This window comes from Penicillium daleae, assembly GCF_028827525.1.
Source record: "Penicillium daleae strain IBT 16125 chromosome Unknown utg000008l_segment0_segment0, whole genome shotgun sequence".
NCBI lineage: Eukaryota > Fungi > Ascomycota > Eurotiomycetes > Eurotiales > Aspergillaceae > Penicillium > Penicillium daleae.
In genome coordinates this window covers 793040-809134 of record NW_026623156.1, presented here as the reverse complement: position 1 = coordinate 809134, position 16095 = coordinate 793040, and the positions used below count along the sequence as shown (strand labels likewise).

At 48.6% G+C, this 16095-nt stretch overlaps 6 protein-coding genes across 6 annotated transcripts; 4 read left to right on the top strand and 2 right to left on the bottom strand.

Annotated features, from left to right (window-relative positions):
• Positions 1-65: 65 nt before the first annotated feature.
• On the top strand, positions 66-1031 carry N7458_008931 (putative FacC-like extracellular signaling protein; the record flags this gene model as incomplete). Its single annotated transcript, XM_056912313.1, has 1 exon — positions 66-1031. One exon carries the CDS (start codon positions 66-68, stop codon positions 1029-1031), a length of 966 nt encoding a protein of 321 aa, XP_056761162.1.
• Positions 1032-1228: 197 nt separating this feature from the next.
• On the top strand, positions 1229-2203 carry N7458_008930 (uncharacterized protein; the record flags this gene model as incomplete). Its single annotated transcript, XM_056912312.1, has 1 exon — positions 1229-2203. One exon carries the CDS (start codon positions 1229-1231, stop codon positions 2201-2203), a length of 975 nt encoding a protein of 324 aa, XP_056761161.1.
• Positions 2204-2735: 532 nt separating this feature from the next.
• N7458_008929 (uncharacterized protein) lies at positions 2736-6896 on the top strand (the record flags this gene model as incomplete). Its single annotated transcript, XM_056912311.1, has 1 exon — positions 2736-6896. One exon carries the CDS (start codon positions 2736-2738, stop codon positions 6894-6896), a length of 4161 nt encoding a protein of 1386 aa, XP_056761160.1.
• Positions 6897-7053: 157 nt separating this feature from the next.
• On the bottom strand, positions 7054-9455 carry N7458_008928 (fungal specific transcription factor domain-containing protein; the record flags this gene model as incomplete). The annotated part of the gene is made up of 4 exons (XM_056912310.1): positions 7054-8075; positions 8125-8780; positions 8831-8860; positions 9361-9455. 4 exons carry the CDS (start codon positions 9453-9455, stop codon positions 7054-7056), a joined length of 1803 nt encoding a protein of 600 aa, XP_056761159.1.
• Positions 9456-11208: 1753 nt separating this feature from the next.
• Positions 11209-13228, top strand: N7458_008927 (uncharacterized protein; the record flags this gene model as incomplete). Its single annotated transcript, XM_056912309.1, has 4 exons — positions 11209-11430; positions 11487-11750; positions 12022-12443; positions 12505-13228. 4 exons carry the CDS (start codon positions 11209-11211, stop codon positions 13226-13228), a joined length of 1632 nt encoding a protein of 543 aa, XP_056761158.1.
• Positions 13229-13496: 268 nt separating this feature from the next.
• N7458_008926 (endonuclease/exonuclease/phosphatase family protein) lies at positions 13497-14932 on the bottom strand (the record flags this gene model as incomplete). The annotated part of the gene is made up of 3 exons (XM_056912308.1): positions 13497-14358; positions 14412-14668; positions 14723-14932. 3 exons carry the CDS (start codon positions 14930-14932, stop codon positions 13497-13499), a joined length of 1329 nt encoding a protein of 442 aa, XP_056761157.1.
• Between the last annotated feature and the right edge of the window lie 1163 nt (positions 14933-16095).

Here is a 16095-nt window from a genome sequence, read left to right as displayed (position 1 = left end):
AGCTTCTTCCAGTGAGTCTATATCAACATCCTCTTTTGTCGGAATTCAAAGGAGGTCTTGTCAATATGCTTTCGCCGTTTAGTTGGAAGAACTTCCTCAAAACCGCCAATATTGGCGTCGCAATTCTTGCTCTTTGCTCCAATTTCCAATCTGTCTCTGCCGATCTGCCTTCATCAGAGCGCTTTGATTTGACCACCCCATCTTACGATCTATTTCGCAACAAAGCGTTACAAGATTCAACGGTCCAGCAGGGGTTCGCATTCGACAATACCAATCGGCGACTATTTGTCGCCCAGCGTCGTGATGGCTCCTCGGAAACATCAGGAGACTTGTGCATCACCCAACTAGACTTTGATGGCAATTATGTTGGACACATGTATCTGACTGGCTTTGGCCACGGCGTCTCCTTTGGCGCCCAGGCCGAAGGGTCATCCACATATCTTTGGACCGAGGTCGAGGCCAACTCGAATGGCTACGGAAAGAAGCTTGCGCGATTCAAGTTCACCAATGGGAGTACGCTCTCTGCTTCCTCCTCGTCATTGAAGAAACTCCAGCCTTTCTCCGCTGCCACCGAACACACTTGCTCTATCGACCCTGTCAACAACCGCCTGATTGTGCGATACAACCTCAGCGACGGGAAACATATTGCGGTCTTCGATCTGGTCAAGGCGACCAATGGAGATTTTACCAACCCGCTGGCAAACTTCAAACATCCATCCGTAAATACCAAATCCGCTACTTTCCAGGGCTATGCTGCCTATGGGCAATATATTTATTTGTTGACGGGCACCTCGTACGATGCCTCTGGCAGTGTGGTCAACTCTGAGGTTACCAGTGTCAATATGAATACCGGTGCTGTTGTGCAGGGTCCGACATTGACAAAGGCTGGATCCACCCTTTCCTTCCGTGAACCAGAAGGGTTGGCAATCTATAAAACGGTTGCCGGTGAAGTTCGCCTTTTCTTAGGCTTTGCTTCGGGCAAGGCAGGAGATCGGAGATCTAATTTGTTCTACAAGAATGTTTTGATTTAACTAGGTATAGGGTTTGAATTAGAAGTTTTTCCCAAACGTGGATGATAAACTGTAATGGTGCCGTTTCTGGTAGTTTGTTTTTCGAGGGTTGCGTCGGCGGCGAAACGGCGTGACGTGATGCCGACCCGCCGTCCCAATAAGTTTCCTCTTCCCCGCAAATAGTTCATCGTCATCACGAACAACCCTTGATCCCAGATATGACCGTGACAACGCATCCCAGAGATCCCCCTCCGTTGGGAGAATTGGCAGCTATCATTCAAAGGTCGCTCCAGGCCAATTTTGCCAGCTCCTCCGTGAGCGTCGTGGAATGCCCTGACCTCCGCCAACCACCATTCCACCTGGCTAGCCCAGGTCTATCAGGAAATCCCTGTATCGCCGATGTTGGTGGCCAGGCTAATCTCTTTCCACGTCCCAATTTTGACGCCAAGTTTAACCTTCGCTCACTAGCGAAGGACATGCAGATGACGGAGGGCGAAGGCGGGTTCTTAATTGGCGCGGGTGCAGCTCCCTTCCACGACACAGGCTACAACGCCGAGCTTGCAGTCAATCTTTACACTCCACCAGGACCTCACGTAGGGACTGATGACCCAGAGATTGATCAAGTGAGAAATGGTTCGCGCATTATCCAAGTCAATCAGGATGGTTCATCATGCTGCGAACCCATCAAGAGTCTTAATTGTGGACTTATGGTCAATCTCTTTGGATCTACTGGCGATACTGGACCAGTATTGAAGATTACTGCTCGCGCGCGGACAGGAGACCAGAACTTTACCAATTCCATTCGGCTTGGCTTAGCAGACCACTATGGGGACTCGAGACCTATTAGTCTCGGCGGAGTGTTCCTTTTGAAGGCCGGAAAGGCCAAATTTCACATCATGCCGGATTTTCCGAAGGAAAAAGACCTGCCATTCCGCGATCGAGAAGCATTGGAGAAGAGTTGGCTTACATATCATGATTTTGAGGCGCCTGTCATTTGTCTAACGGTGATGCACAGCTCTGATCCAGAAGGCTTGGGGTTGAGAATGGAGCATACGCACTGTTTTGAAGTGGAGGGCAGTCGCAAAGGAGGGCATTATCATTATGACATGCAAGATGGAGGTGAGGAAGTGGAATACGAAGCTTATCTGAACGTTGCTTCTACTGTTTACCGAATTGACCGGCCAGGAGCATGAATCTGGAATGGTGTTATTTTTAGCAAGCAGGGGGTCAAAAGGATCGAAAGTTGAATGAGATGAAAACAATCAACCGTTGTGGGAGGAATGAAATTCTTTGAAATATTTCGATCACATCTGAGGCTCTCAGCTTCGCTCCAGATCAAGTAGACTAACGTCTATAGTCATATCATGATCGTGGACCGCAAGACGTATATCTTAGACAAGCTTGGATATCAGGACTAGCCCCACAAAATGGCGCTGAGGCACTCTCCTATTGGTTTACTGGAAGGCACGCCACACCAAGTCTAGCGAAAGGGGCTGCGCAAGTCGAAAAACAAACCTCCATTTTGGTGATTCTGACTGGTCGGTGGAAAAGCAATTTGTTTCCCGCCCCCAATCTTCATGCTCGATGGGTCGGTGGTTGCCATCGACCGTGTCGCGCCCATGGGGTTGAACCCTGGTGATAATTTTGGTGGCACTTTCGATCTCCTCGGGTCCACGGTCCACGGTTCTGATGGCCCTGCAGCCCTAACAAGGCATATAGTGCTAAATGGATCCGTTGAGCTTGGCAGCCAGCATTGCTGGAGTTGCGACGGCCGCGTTCCAGATCATCGGGTACCTGGGGACGGTCGCTTCAGGAGGGAAAGAGCGGCTATCGCTTCTTCAGGAATTGTCGAATTTGTGGATCACGATTACAGCCCTTCAAGCTCTACTTGCCCCGGATGGAAATGTCATTGACAAGGAAAACTTGCCGCCGCAATTATTGTCACTTTTCGATTCGGACGGGATTCTAAAGGAGCTTGAAGGTCTAGTCAAGGATGTTGAGTCCAAACTCAAGTCTCGTTCGCCGCGTGGGAGCATTCGGCAAACGCTGGCATGGCCGCTTGCAAAGGCAGATGTGATCCAACTTGTGGCGAAGATTTCTCGGATGCAGCAGACACTGCATTTTGCCTTGGAACAATCTAACTATGCGCTCACGCAAGAGATCCACCGGGATGGGCAGGCAATGAAAGCCACTATGGACGAAACGCGACTGAAGGAGATGATTGACTGGCTGTCTCCACTGAATTTCGTCGCAAAGCAAAGCCTCCTTTTCAAAGAGCAGCATGAAGGAACCTGTAAATGGTTTCTTGGATGCGAAGACTTTCGCGCATGGAAGGAGAGCGACAACGCCATTCTTTTCTGTCCGGGAATTCCAGGCGCTGGCAAAACCCTACTGTCATCCATTGTGGTGAATGAACTGGACAAACTTCGCCTCAGTGAGAGAGGTGGGGTCAAAAACGCGGCAATCTTGATGTTGTACTGCAAATGGGACGACTCGCAGTCCCAATCGATCAACGGTCTACTCGCAAGCTTGGTCAAGCAGATCGCACAGCGCTATGGTGTTGTTTGGGAAGGGACGTCTGAGATGTTCTCCAAACATTGCAAGGCCGGCACGAGCCCTGGTGCCGATGAGTATGTGTCGGCTCTCAACTCTGAGCTTCGGCATTTTCCCAAAACATTTATTGTTGTCGATGGGCTCGATGAACTGCGAGAGGAGAAAAGCAGGCTGTTGCTTCTGGAAACCCTCGCGTCGCTGGACGCAAAGGTCAATCTGATGGTTACATCTCGACCTATTAGTAACATCACGCGACATTTCGCCGATATCCAAAGGAAGATTTTTTGCGATGGCTGCGAGAAGGACAATCAGCGCTATCAATTCCACTGCTCCGACTGCGATGAACAAGTTTCTGACGGGTTTGATCTCTGCGAAGAGTGCCATGACAAGGGAGAACGATGTGGTCACAAAGGCCACATTCTTGTCAAGCAATTCAACAGCACCAGAATGGACATCACTGCCATGGAACAAGACTTACTAGCCTATGTAAAGTGGCGAGTTGGTTCATCAGACTTCCTTCAGCGTTGTGTGGATACCAAAACCGGCCTAATGGCAGACATTGTAGAGACAGTCGTTGAACAGAATGACGGGATGTTTCTCCTGGCAAAATTCAATATGGATACACTTGCGTCCAAGCTGCGGCCAGGAGAAGTCGTTGAAGCTCTGAATGTCCTTCCAAAAGAGTTGAATGGTACATACAATGATGCTATGCTCCGAATCAAGGACTTGCCTGAAAGCCAGAAGGAAGTAGCGATGGACTTTCTCCGCTGGGTCGTCTTTGCTGAACGCCCTTTGGAGTGTCGTGAGATTGAGCATGCAATCGCTATCACTGAAAGAGGCCGGGACATTGACCCTGACAATATCATTCGAGTTCAAATCCTGGCATCGATGTGTGCCGGCTTGGTGAAATTCGATGAATCAGACTGTGTCAGGCTAGTTCACTACTCAGCCAAGAATTATTTTTCCGAAGTCGAAAATCAGGATCGGTGGTTTCCTGATGGTGCTATAAAGCTGACCTCCAACTGCTTGACGTACCTCATGTTTGACGAGTTCAAGCAGGGAGCCTGCTCAGGCCCTTCTGAAGCCACCGATTTCGATGCAAGAGTCAAGGCGTACCCATTTTTGCAATATGCCGCGGAGCATTGGGGCAAGCATCTTCTTAAGAACCCGCGTGATGATCTGTATGATGTTGCACGAGCCCTTATTCTTGACCCTCAACGTTTCGCAGCTATATCACAGGCATTGTGGTATTTCGATGATGAGGATTCGGCTAGCTGGGCCGGCAAGGATGGCAGCACTCCCCTACACCTTGCTACCCACTTTGGCTTGAATAAGTTGGTGGTCGAGCTCCTCGCAAATGGAATCGATCCCGATGTCCGAGATTTGAATGGCGTTACACCTCTGGCTTTGGCTGCTGTTCGTGGCCTTCACGATGTAGCTTCAACTTTGATCGCTGCTGGTGTAAATGTGAACTCTGTGGACAATCTCGGAAGCACTCCATTATATAGCGCAGCTCAAAACGGCCATCAGACCACAGTGAAACTTCTCCTAGATCAGGAGAATATTGATGTGAACCTCATCGTCACAGAAGTTACACCTCTGATGACTGCTGCCTACCAAGGACACATTGACGTGGTAAGGGCCTTCTTGCACAAGCCTGGTCTTGACATCAACAAAGGCTCCAGGTCTCGCAGAACAACTGCCTTGATGCATGCGGCTCTTGGTAACGAGCGGGAAGTGGTCGATGCACTTCTGACACATCCTGCTATCGACATCAACGCGCAAGACAAAGCTGGCTCTACCGCTCTGCTTATGGCTGCAGAGGACGGTCATCGTCACATTGTCGAGAGCCTCCTCGATCATCGTGCGGATACCGAGGTCCAGCAAGAGGGTTCGCTTGGAACTGCCCTCAATCGAGCAATTGATTACAATTGGATACCCGTTGTTGAACTGCTCCTCGATCGGGGTGCAAACGTTCACCACAAGGATGTGTTCCAGCGAGGGATGCTACATTCTGCTGCTATCAATGCCCGGAGTGAAATTATCGATATCCTCTTAAAATTTGATTCCACCTTGAATGTCAACATGCAGGACGTAAACGGAAAGACAACACTTCACGACGCGGCCCGCTCTGGATCTGCAGCGACAGTCAGGATTCTGCTTACCCACGGTGCGGACCCGACCATTAAAGACAGCTATGGCCGGACACCCATCTATGTCGCCCGCGAGACCAATCAAACTGCTATTCTAGAGATACTCCGAGTAGCAAGACTGGCAGAGAAAAAGCGGGCAACCGATGCTGAGCTTCCTAGTAAGGCTCCTCAACGGACCGCAACTGGCACCATCATTCAATCGCCCATGCGTACAGACACGGAGTTTTCAGTCAACGAGCCATTGTCCATATGGGCATTGTCTAGCGCCGAGTCAATTGAAGAGCTCCGCACACGACTTCCAATTGCCACTGCATCCGAGATTAGTGCACAGGATCCGGATGTCGGTGACTCGGCTCTCCATTACAGTGCTACTCGCAACAACGTCGAGATAGCTCGCTTGCTGATCGAGTTTGGCGCCCCTTTGAACTTGTCCAATAACTACGGTCGGACCCCTCTACATCTGGCAGCTCTTTACAACAGCACAGAAGTTGCAAATATCCTCATAGATGCAGGTGCTGAGGTTAACTTAAAAGATATATGGGGCGAATCCGCCTTGTCAACCGCTACAGTATATGACGAGAGCATCAGTGCTGTTCTGGTTGACCGTGGTGCTGCTTTACCCCAAGATCGTCGCGAGCTGAACACCATTCTCGATATAGCCGTCATGTCTGGGAATAAAGGCGCTGTTCGAAAGCTAGTGACTGCTGGTGCGGAGGTTTGGAGGAAGAATGCGCTGGGACATACACCATTTGCCTTGGCACGGGTCTATAACCATGAGGATATTGCCAATTTGCTTTTGGAACTTGGGAAACTCTCTGACATGCCATCATCCCAAGAATCCATAGATATGCCAGAAGAAGGAGCTTTGTCCTCAGACCTGGCCCAGAAGGAGACTGGTGTTGAGTCGACATCGACAGTATTCTCAGAAGACACCGAAATCTCAACTCTGTCTCCAGAGTTTGTGTCATCTACTGATGATTCTGGGAAGAACTTTGATTCAACAGATGGCTCTTTGAAGGAAGACGTCCAGGAGATGAAGAGCACCACAGTTAAGCCTTCCGTGATAGTCAAGAGCAGCCCGGCAGCCCACTGGTTGAATATCATATTCCCCCACAGCTGGGTCCTTTGGATCCTTATAGCTGTACTGGGTATACTTGCTGCTACCTTGTCTGCATCATGATCAAGAGATGACACATAGCGCATGAGTCCTGTATGTACAAAAGAATCTCATAATGCATGAAATATGACATATCCTTGTTATAGCTGGTTGGGGAAATCCCATGCGTGTTTCCACTTTCACCTTGGAACTCGACCTTCACGCGCCCCAGATACTCGGTCTAAACCGGCCCCATGGCACGACCTGGACCCATTGGGGTATTATAATGAATCCACCAGTCATCCATGTCAGGGAAATTAGTCTGAAAATCAAAACTCGCCATATTTTCCATCCAACCCATTTCGAAGTGTGCATGAGGCTCCATTGCCGGCGATGCATGGTAAGCTGCTTCTTGTGCCGCTGGCACGGGAACTTGACATCTTACAAGCAGCCTTTCAAGACCCTCGGCTATCACGACGAGCAGATGCTGTCGATGCATAGATTGTGTGATTCCCCGTAGAGCGACCACCGTCTGTGAAACAAGGGATAGAATCTTGGAAGTGTCAATCCTGATGACGGTCGCATATTTGGTGGCCACTTTGAGGAGGAAAACCACTGCGAACGCGAGCATCGTGTCGAAGTACAAGGGGAGACCATTCATGAAGGATCGAAATTCTGCGTCCGAGACGATGACTCGGAGAATTGACATGGCTGATAGAACACCGGCGTTGGCGATTTCTTCTAACTCAGGTGAAAAGCATTGCGTGGCATTCTCGCCAGCGGGAACGCCACGGAACGCATGAGAGCAAAGGTATAGTTTCGCAAAATGGAAGTGGAAGCCAACGCCTTTCTGAGGATAGTTTCCGACCCTTCTGTTTTCGCTAAAACTTTCATGCCAGTCGGCAAACCATGTATCCAGAGCAATTGAATATCGGCGTAGCTGGGGGATCGTTTCGGGAGCAATGGCTGTATCCACATCCACGCCAAATGTGTCAAAAACTTTCCCCAAGACAGACCACTCCTTCACTTGACTGATCAGTCTGGCGTCATCCTCAGTTGCGTGCTCGGTCTCCAGCAGCCGACTGGCGGATTCAATAATGAAGCCCTCACGAGACATGGGGGGCCGACCGTACGCGATGGAAAAGTGATGGTCGCACACGTAGACAAGGTAGTACAGTCGAGCCTGAAGGTAGCCTTCCCGGTCACCTTTCAGGGCCTTGTAGATCCCACTGTGAAGATTGATATCGGAGGCGACCCGGACCGCTAGCTCAATTAATATTTTCATGACCCAATGAGAGTTCGACAGACATACCGTTTCCTATAAGTGCCCATGAAAGTTCATGCAGCCAGAATGCACCAATGCATAGTCCCCGAATGTCGTCTGCATTCAGATTTTTGGAGAATACCTGTGAAGTCACAAGGTCTTTGTACTCTGCATAGCAGATTTCAAACAAGTGGCCCAAAGATGGCGAATGGAGGGCTCCCACTGTACAGACCGCTGCCGTCAATAGTGGTGAAGCGATTCGTGCCGAATCCAAACTGATATGGTCGCCCAATATGCGATATAAGAAGTGATCCAATCGTAAATGGTATGTATCAAATAATGCCAATGCTTGTCGCAGAGTAATGATCCCAGTCGAAATCAAGTCCGACCTTCGAGAAGTGGGGAGGCTATTTGGTAAAGCCGTTCTAATGTTCTCTGAGACGCATGACGCTGGTATTGATGCTGGACCACCGCGGGGGTCCATAACAACTTCCCAAGTCTGTGTTAGCTTTCGCTCGTCTCTTAACTGCAGTCCTGGACTGGCTGGTCGCTCCGAATTGGCCATCACAGCCACAGAGGGGCTCATAGGTTCTGGGTCCTCCGGCCGTGGTTGAAGATCAAGGTCGGACAAATCAATTTTGGATGCAATCTTTGCAATTGTATCTTCAAGTCTTTTGATCTTTTGTACAACTGCGCCTTTCCATCTGGATTCGGTCAACAATACATCTAGCCCTGCGACTGATGTGATACTCACGTAACATCGTCTTCCAAAAGTGTTTGCAAGCTGCGATTAACAGCGCAGGGTAGACCTCGCTTCTTGCACCTTGAACATGGTACTTGTCCATCTCGCATGTGACATTTTACCTTTATTATTCATGAGCCGTATGCAAAATGACCAAAGTACCAAAGATACAACCTTCTGTTTCCGGCATGCCACACAGGCAGTAATTTTGCGAGTAATATCTGGCGGTTTTCGATCACCAAATGATTCCCTTAGGGCAATCACAGCTGGCGGTGAGGACAGCGACACTTCTTCCATGATAATGCGACACGATTCAGGGGTGATCCACCCGATCTAGTGTAGCCTGCTGCGAATCAGGACCGAAATGCAGCTAACCGCCAGCCAAATTCCCTGCTGATCGGATCAGACTGTATCAACTAGACCAGTCACAAGGAGCCTTACCTCTAGTTCTGAAGATCAGTTAGGGGATGCTAAGAGAATGAAAAGTATCACAGGACTTCGCACCGACGATATCACGGGCAGTGGAGAGTGGCCGAACGCACGTGGGGGCGGGAGTGGCTAGTTTGTGGCCAGCGAGCGGACTCTCCCTTCTAATCGTGCCGTTTTGCGGTTTCCGCAATCCTAGATAGTGCGACATTGTTTCAAAAACAATAAAGCAAATTGAGTGTACAAACAAGCACCGCACATCTGATGGATGATCGTAGATAAACTTGACCCGGAATGATCTTGTTGTGTAGTGCTTATCACGTCGGTAGTCTCGCGCTAAACCATTACCATTCCAATGGCTCCGGAACCCATCGCAGCTATGACAATCTCAAATGGAGGAGGCCACATATTGGCAACTCAAAAGTCTGGATCTAGAGACCAGAACGAAGGTTCGACTAGATAGATTCTGGATTGTCTAGTCTGAGAGTTATCTCTAATCTCCTTTCAAACCTCCTCCTCTCTTTTTGCCCTATGTGACATGTCTTGGACTTTCCTTCAACTCCCGAGCGATGAGATGGTTCTGAAAAACTTTCAAGGTATACCGAGAGAAGCCCGTTGCAATTGCATCATCTTAGAATTTAGAGAGCCAGTATATGTCCCTTAATCCAATTCCGGCAAAGACATGGATGAATCGGTCTCCTGGGCGAAGAGAATCCACAGTACACTCGCGCCAACTGATGCCAAGCCGCGCCTTTCTGGAAGATCCCACAAATGACACAGCATAAGCTTCAGATAACTTTAACCCAGTAATTGATTGAAATGGGCGGAGATAGCGGGGAAGGAATATCTACAAGCTACTAGCTGGCAAGGTGTCCTGATTTCTTCTTTCGAGTCGTCGTTACGCAACACGTCGATTTGTCACTCTGCTTGCTAGGTTGCAGGACCTCTTCGACATTCTAGTAGTCAGACTTGCTCATTTGAATTCTGTCGAGGACAAGATATTCACCTTCTAAATTAGTTAAAGAAACAGTAAGGGAGCGAGCAATGAGCATTGACCCGATGCTGAGCGCCTCTATTCGAGAGATAATTTCGGCTCAGGAGCGCCAGATAGTCTGAATCGCCATAGCCTAACAGTTTCAGAATAAATCACGTAGTGCAAACATTTTGAGTGTCTATCCTACTTACAGTAAAATATTGAGCATGACGTCCCTGGGTTTGTTCCATGGACATTTATGCACGGTGGGTGGGGCCTATGTCGTGTGGGAAAGCATTTGGGTTGTTGATGTCATGACTTCGCAAAATGTGACTAAACTACAATGTTTTGATACTGCACGACTTTTCCAAGAGGCATACTAATTCTTAATGAGGCTTAGCTTATCTAGTATCCTAATTTTATGAGGGAAGCAAAGGAGAAATCGAGAATCAATGAAGTTGAGCTCCTCTTAAGAAGGTTCAAAGGCGGCCCTTTCCCGACCTTTACACCCGGGCCGTCGTACACCCGCAGTATCCCCGACAAGACGGACCCGAAGATTTTACACTGCGACCCTGATAGATGGTAGGACTCTTTAAGAGGGGATCGTGAAGGAGATAATACGCTCCTAATGTTGTCGCTGTTCATCCCATGATATGCGAATTCGATCATACGAGCCTCAAGTTCCGTATGCCGTAGTTGCCAGACGAAATCTCAGTGGCACTTTAAAGTGGAAATCCTTGTATTCACCTACTCATTAAAATCTGTCCAATTCAATATCAATAGTCCCTTGCGGGTCCTGTCATTCCGCTTGTGGGGAAGATCGGAGCAGTCTCCGGGGAAAACGCGGGGACTTAGGCTATTAAGGTTCCAGCATTGCCGATAAGACAGGGAAAGGGATTATAAGTAATTTCGCTATTCCACCCTGGTTTCCAATAGTTACCTATTGGGCCTCTCACAGTTCTCGTTCATTCCTGACCGTGCTCTCTTCGTTATGTCATCCACAGCCGTATATGACGGTCCGGAACGTCAGAGCAAGGACAATGCTGTGGAACAGTTCCAACATGTGGAAAATACAAAAGAGCAAATTGAGGAAAATCTAGTATACGAAGAAGAGGAGGAGCCAGAACTTCATGCGCAGACCTATTTTGCCTTGGCTTCCATGTTTTTACTGAACCTCGTTCAAGTTTTTGGGCTTTTAAGCCCTCCGGCTGTGGTATTATGGCTTCCTCACTGAATCAAAAATCAATGAACTAACTGGCATCTTTGTAGCTTTCCTATATCGAAAAAGACCTCAACAACACTGCAGCAGGCACTTGGGTTCCCAACTCCTTAATGCTTGTCCAGGCTGTCCTCGCTCCTCTCATTGCGTCCCTTTCAGATACATTCCAAGCCAGGAAGGCATTCCTTGTTGGTCCAGCCATTGTCTCGTTTATTGGCTGTGCAATTGCCCCTGGATCAACCAATATCTATCGACTCATAGCAGCACAGGTGCTGATTGGATTTGGCTTTGCGACTGTTCCGCTGGCTTATTGCGTACCAAGTGATATCTTGCCCAGAAAGTGGAGACCAAGTTAGTTCACCCAATTCGTCCCTCCAGACATAAAGTATCTCACTCTCATTAACTATCTTCCAGTGGTCCAAGCTTTTATCAATATTGCTGCATCCTTTGGTTCTTTCTCGGGTCCCTTGATCATCGGTGGACTGACGAGAGCAAATCCACACACTGGTTGGAGGAACTTTTACGCACGTTTTCCCTCTCCACCCTCCATCCTGAAAGTATATATAGACCTAACAATCTGTAAAGTGGGTTCAGATGGCCCTCTGGGGCATGACCGCGATTGGACTTTTTGTTGGCTACAGACCTCCGAAAAGACACACTCGATATGATCACCTCTCGTTCTGGCAGAAGCTTGGTCGCGTTGACCTTCCGGGCTTTTTCCTGCTCACTGCGGGATTGGCAATTTTCCTGACAGGGCTCAATCTTGGGGGTGGGCTCTACACCTGGTCTAGTGCGCCGGTCTTGGCTACTCTGATCGTAGGAATAATCACCTTGGTCGCATTTGGGGTCTACGAGTGGAAATTCACCAAGACTGGAATTCTACATCATGATCTGTTCCACGGTGGAAGAACCGGAGAGAGTGCAGGATATACTTTTGTTATTTGCATTGGGCTCATCTTCATTGAAGGAATTTTGCTTTTTGCCTTCGTGATCTTCTACCCTGTTCTGTAAGTACTTCATTTGGGCTCGAGATTCGCCGGTGAACCTACTAATCTTCACTCCCGATAGAACAAAGACTTTGTTTGAAACCGACCCATTCTTGGGAGCGGCGCGACAACTTCCCTACTGGATTGCTTCTGCCATCAGCACAGTGATTTACGGCTATTGCAGTACTAAATTCAAGACCATCCGCTCCCCAATGTTTGTCGGCTTCTTTATCTTCACTTGCGGTTTCATCGGTCTCTCCACAATTCAGCCCAGTAATAACTTCAGCGCTATGGCATTCGTCGCTCTAGCTGGACTAGGATTTGGTTCTCCTTTGATCTTAGTAATTGCCGGCGTTCAGCTCTCAACGCCACACGATCTGATTGCAACTGCAACAGCAGCTACGACCTGCTCTCGTGCCATAGCTGCAGCAGTCTTCACGGCTATATTCTCTGCTGCATTGAATGCACGCCTCGACAAGTTCATTCCTGAGTATGTTTCCAAGGCAGCTTTACAGGCGGGACTTCCAAAGTCTTCTCTTGGAGCTTTCATTCAAGCTCTCTCTTCCAACGACAGTTCGGCATTGAAAGATATTTCTGGAGTCAACATGCAGATCATAGCCTCCGGTGTCAGCGCCCTGAAGCAGGCATATGCTGATGGGCTGAGGGTTGTCTTTATCATTGCTGTCCCATTTGGTGTCCTGGCGTGCATTGCTAGTCTGTTCTTGGGAGATCTGAGGAAGGCCATGAATTACGGCGTCGATGCACCGATGGAAAACTTGCATGCCAAGCGTCACTCACAGGCTTAGTTCATATTCAGCGGGAAGATTTAGCTAGAATTAGTCTCTGTCTGAAGGTCACCCGAGCTTGCCACATACCTCAAGTTGTAGTGATGCTCTATACTAAGAATTGGAAATCCCTGACCATCTTCCGACAATTTCTATATGTTACAAAGAATTTAACCGGGGTGAGTACGTTGATATGAAGATTTGAGGTTCTGTGAGGTGGAGCTATTTCCGGCCCATGCTCATCTTGCCACGATGTAAAACTCATTCTAATCGTGGGTGCGCCCCAACACTAGTAAGGAGCATAAATCAGAGCCAATTGGTCCACCTCATCACCATCTTGTCCCATGAATCCAACAACGGCGTAGCCATCATCGGCAGTATATGTCGTGCAGCTGTCAGTTGATGTACCGGCTTCCAAAGTGTTTCCAGCGCTAGTAGTAGCCTTGATGTAGAAGTTCCGAGTCTGGCTATTGTATTGACCAGTGCAAATTTCAGTGGTAATCCAGTGCTCACCAGAGCTGAGAGTAAGTGACGCTGCAGTTCCACCGGTTCCTCCATGGCTAAATGATGTTCCATCGGTCAGCTCCAGTGCAACAGCATCCAATCGACTGGCGCCACGGAAAGTCAAAACAGAAGCTGTGGGAGATGATGGCATGTTGGGAAGATCATTGAACCAAGTTCCGTGTGGACCACCGGAGAATTCGCTCTGTCGAAGGGAGCTTGACATCGTCCAAGTGAAGTTGACCAGAACAGGGTTGTGGTCGGACAGAACGTCGCCCAGGTATTCAGAGTCGGTGTTCAGGAACTTTTCGCCATCATAATAGAAGCTGTTGGCCGAGAGGGTCACGATGTCAGATCCCCGGTAAAGGACCTTATCGACAGTCTCACAGGTCTCAATCGTTGACGGGTTGTCACAGAGAATGGCATCAGCACCCGCGGTTGGATAAACCCCACCTGTCTCCAGTTGAACCCAAGCATCAGTGAGGCTGTTCTGAGACTTGAAGACACGGATACCAGTATCAGCACTCCGAGTGTAGCGACTGTTTGTGTCTCCCATCACAACCACTGCATTTCCGATGGACCAAGTGTCTATATAATCCGCTACTTGCTGCAGATTGCTATTGCGCGCCGTCTCGTCGCCATCCTCGGTACTTTAAAGCAGTTAGAATTTTTCATGCTGATGGGAAACTCGGTCATTACTTACCCAGCATCGGCGTGAATATTGTAGAAGTCGATGTACACTCCGGTGGATGGGTTCCAGCGCATGAAGGTGAACCCCTTTGGAGTAAGGCAATCTGATCCTGACGCATCGGAGCATGTATCCCATTTCTCGCGAGCGAAGTCAACCCAATCGTAATTCGAGATAGTGTTCAGTCCACTTCCAATACCTGCACCGCCAGAAGTGGCAGTGCGGTAGGCATGGTCATCGGTTGCGTAAATGTATGCATGGTAGTTAAAATCCTGTTGATAAAGTTAATTTACAGACACCGATAATCTAAGAAAGGGAATATGTACCTCCTGCATGTGAATGATATCATAGCCGTATTCAGAAAAGTAGGTGCCGAGTTCTCCAGCATTCTCAGTCTTCGACCCATTCACGTCGTTGGATTGCAAAATCGAGGGGAGACCTGCAACATTGAAACTCAACGCAGTGAATTTGCCGCTGGTGGTCGTCGCCTGAGCAGACGCCGTGAAGAATACACCAAGAACGAAAAGAGATCTCATCGTGTCAGTCAACCCTTTTTTTCCTTCAGACTGCTAGGACAACTTCATTTTATGTAGGGTTTGATCACCCTCTTATAACATATCTCATACCCAGACGCTGTTGGTGGACTTCCTTATTCCCGGGAGAGGAGGGGTAACGAAGCAGGGATACTGCGCTGTCCATGATGAATATTCTGAGCTAAAGTGGCTAGCCTGCAGACTGTTAGCAAGCTAATCGTGCCTTGCATTTTGCCGAGCTATCCCCTGCAAAACGTGGACGCTCGCGCGTATCGTGGTTGGGCAATGGGCGCTCCCTAAAACAGTCAAGATATCGCTTCGCAAGTGACGAAGTCTCACAAGGCATCCTAGACCTTTAAACGAGATGGACTAAGACAATTTTATGATCGAGCGCCCCCACGTGTCAAAAACAATTCGATGCATGGTTTTCCGACAAATTTAAGCGTCTTGGCTCCTAGATGCCTTGTGCCTAAAGGCGCAAGTTCTCCGAGGCTAGCTTCGGCGCCTCGGCGGGACAATTAGCGTTCTTCAGACAAACGAAGCATAAAGTATGCATCAGGTCACTAAAGCTTCAGCGACTGAGTTAGGAGCGTCAAGGAATACTACTACTTGCTTAATAAGATGATTGTCTAGTGACTAGGCTGAAATTTTTAAAAACTCTCACCTAACTTCACGAGGAGCGATCTATACTGGTCTACGCATACAGAACCATTGCTTCAGATGGGACGTGTTGAGACAGAACGAGAGGAAAGAAAGTGAAAATAACTAAGACAATGACCCCCAAAAACTCCGCCCACAAAATCACAGTGATATTTAAATTCTTTTGAATGCAATGGACACGAACGTGCATAGGCGCTGACTTGTAAAACCTGAACCCGCTGGTTTCTAGATCCTTCTCCGGACTGTATCACTCAAGACTGTACGAACGAAGGAGCTCCGGCACGACCTGATACATCTCACACCATGATATCTGATGGACGGTCAACTTAAAGACTAGACCCTCTCATAGAGCAATTTGCACTTACATTCTGTCCCATACACATTCTTGACCCCACTCCGAACTATTACCAAGCCGGTTAATAAATGATCTGGGTTCGCTTGGATGAACCTATCAGAAGAATGGATTTATTCGGTTTATTGGCACCCGGCTACAACCATCGACCCGG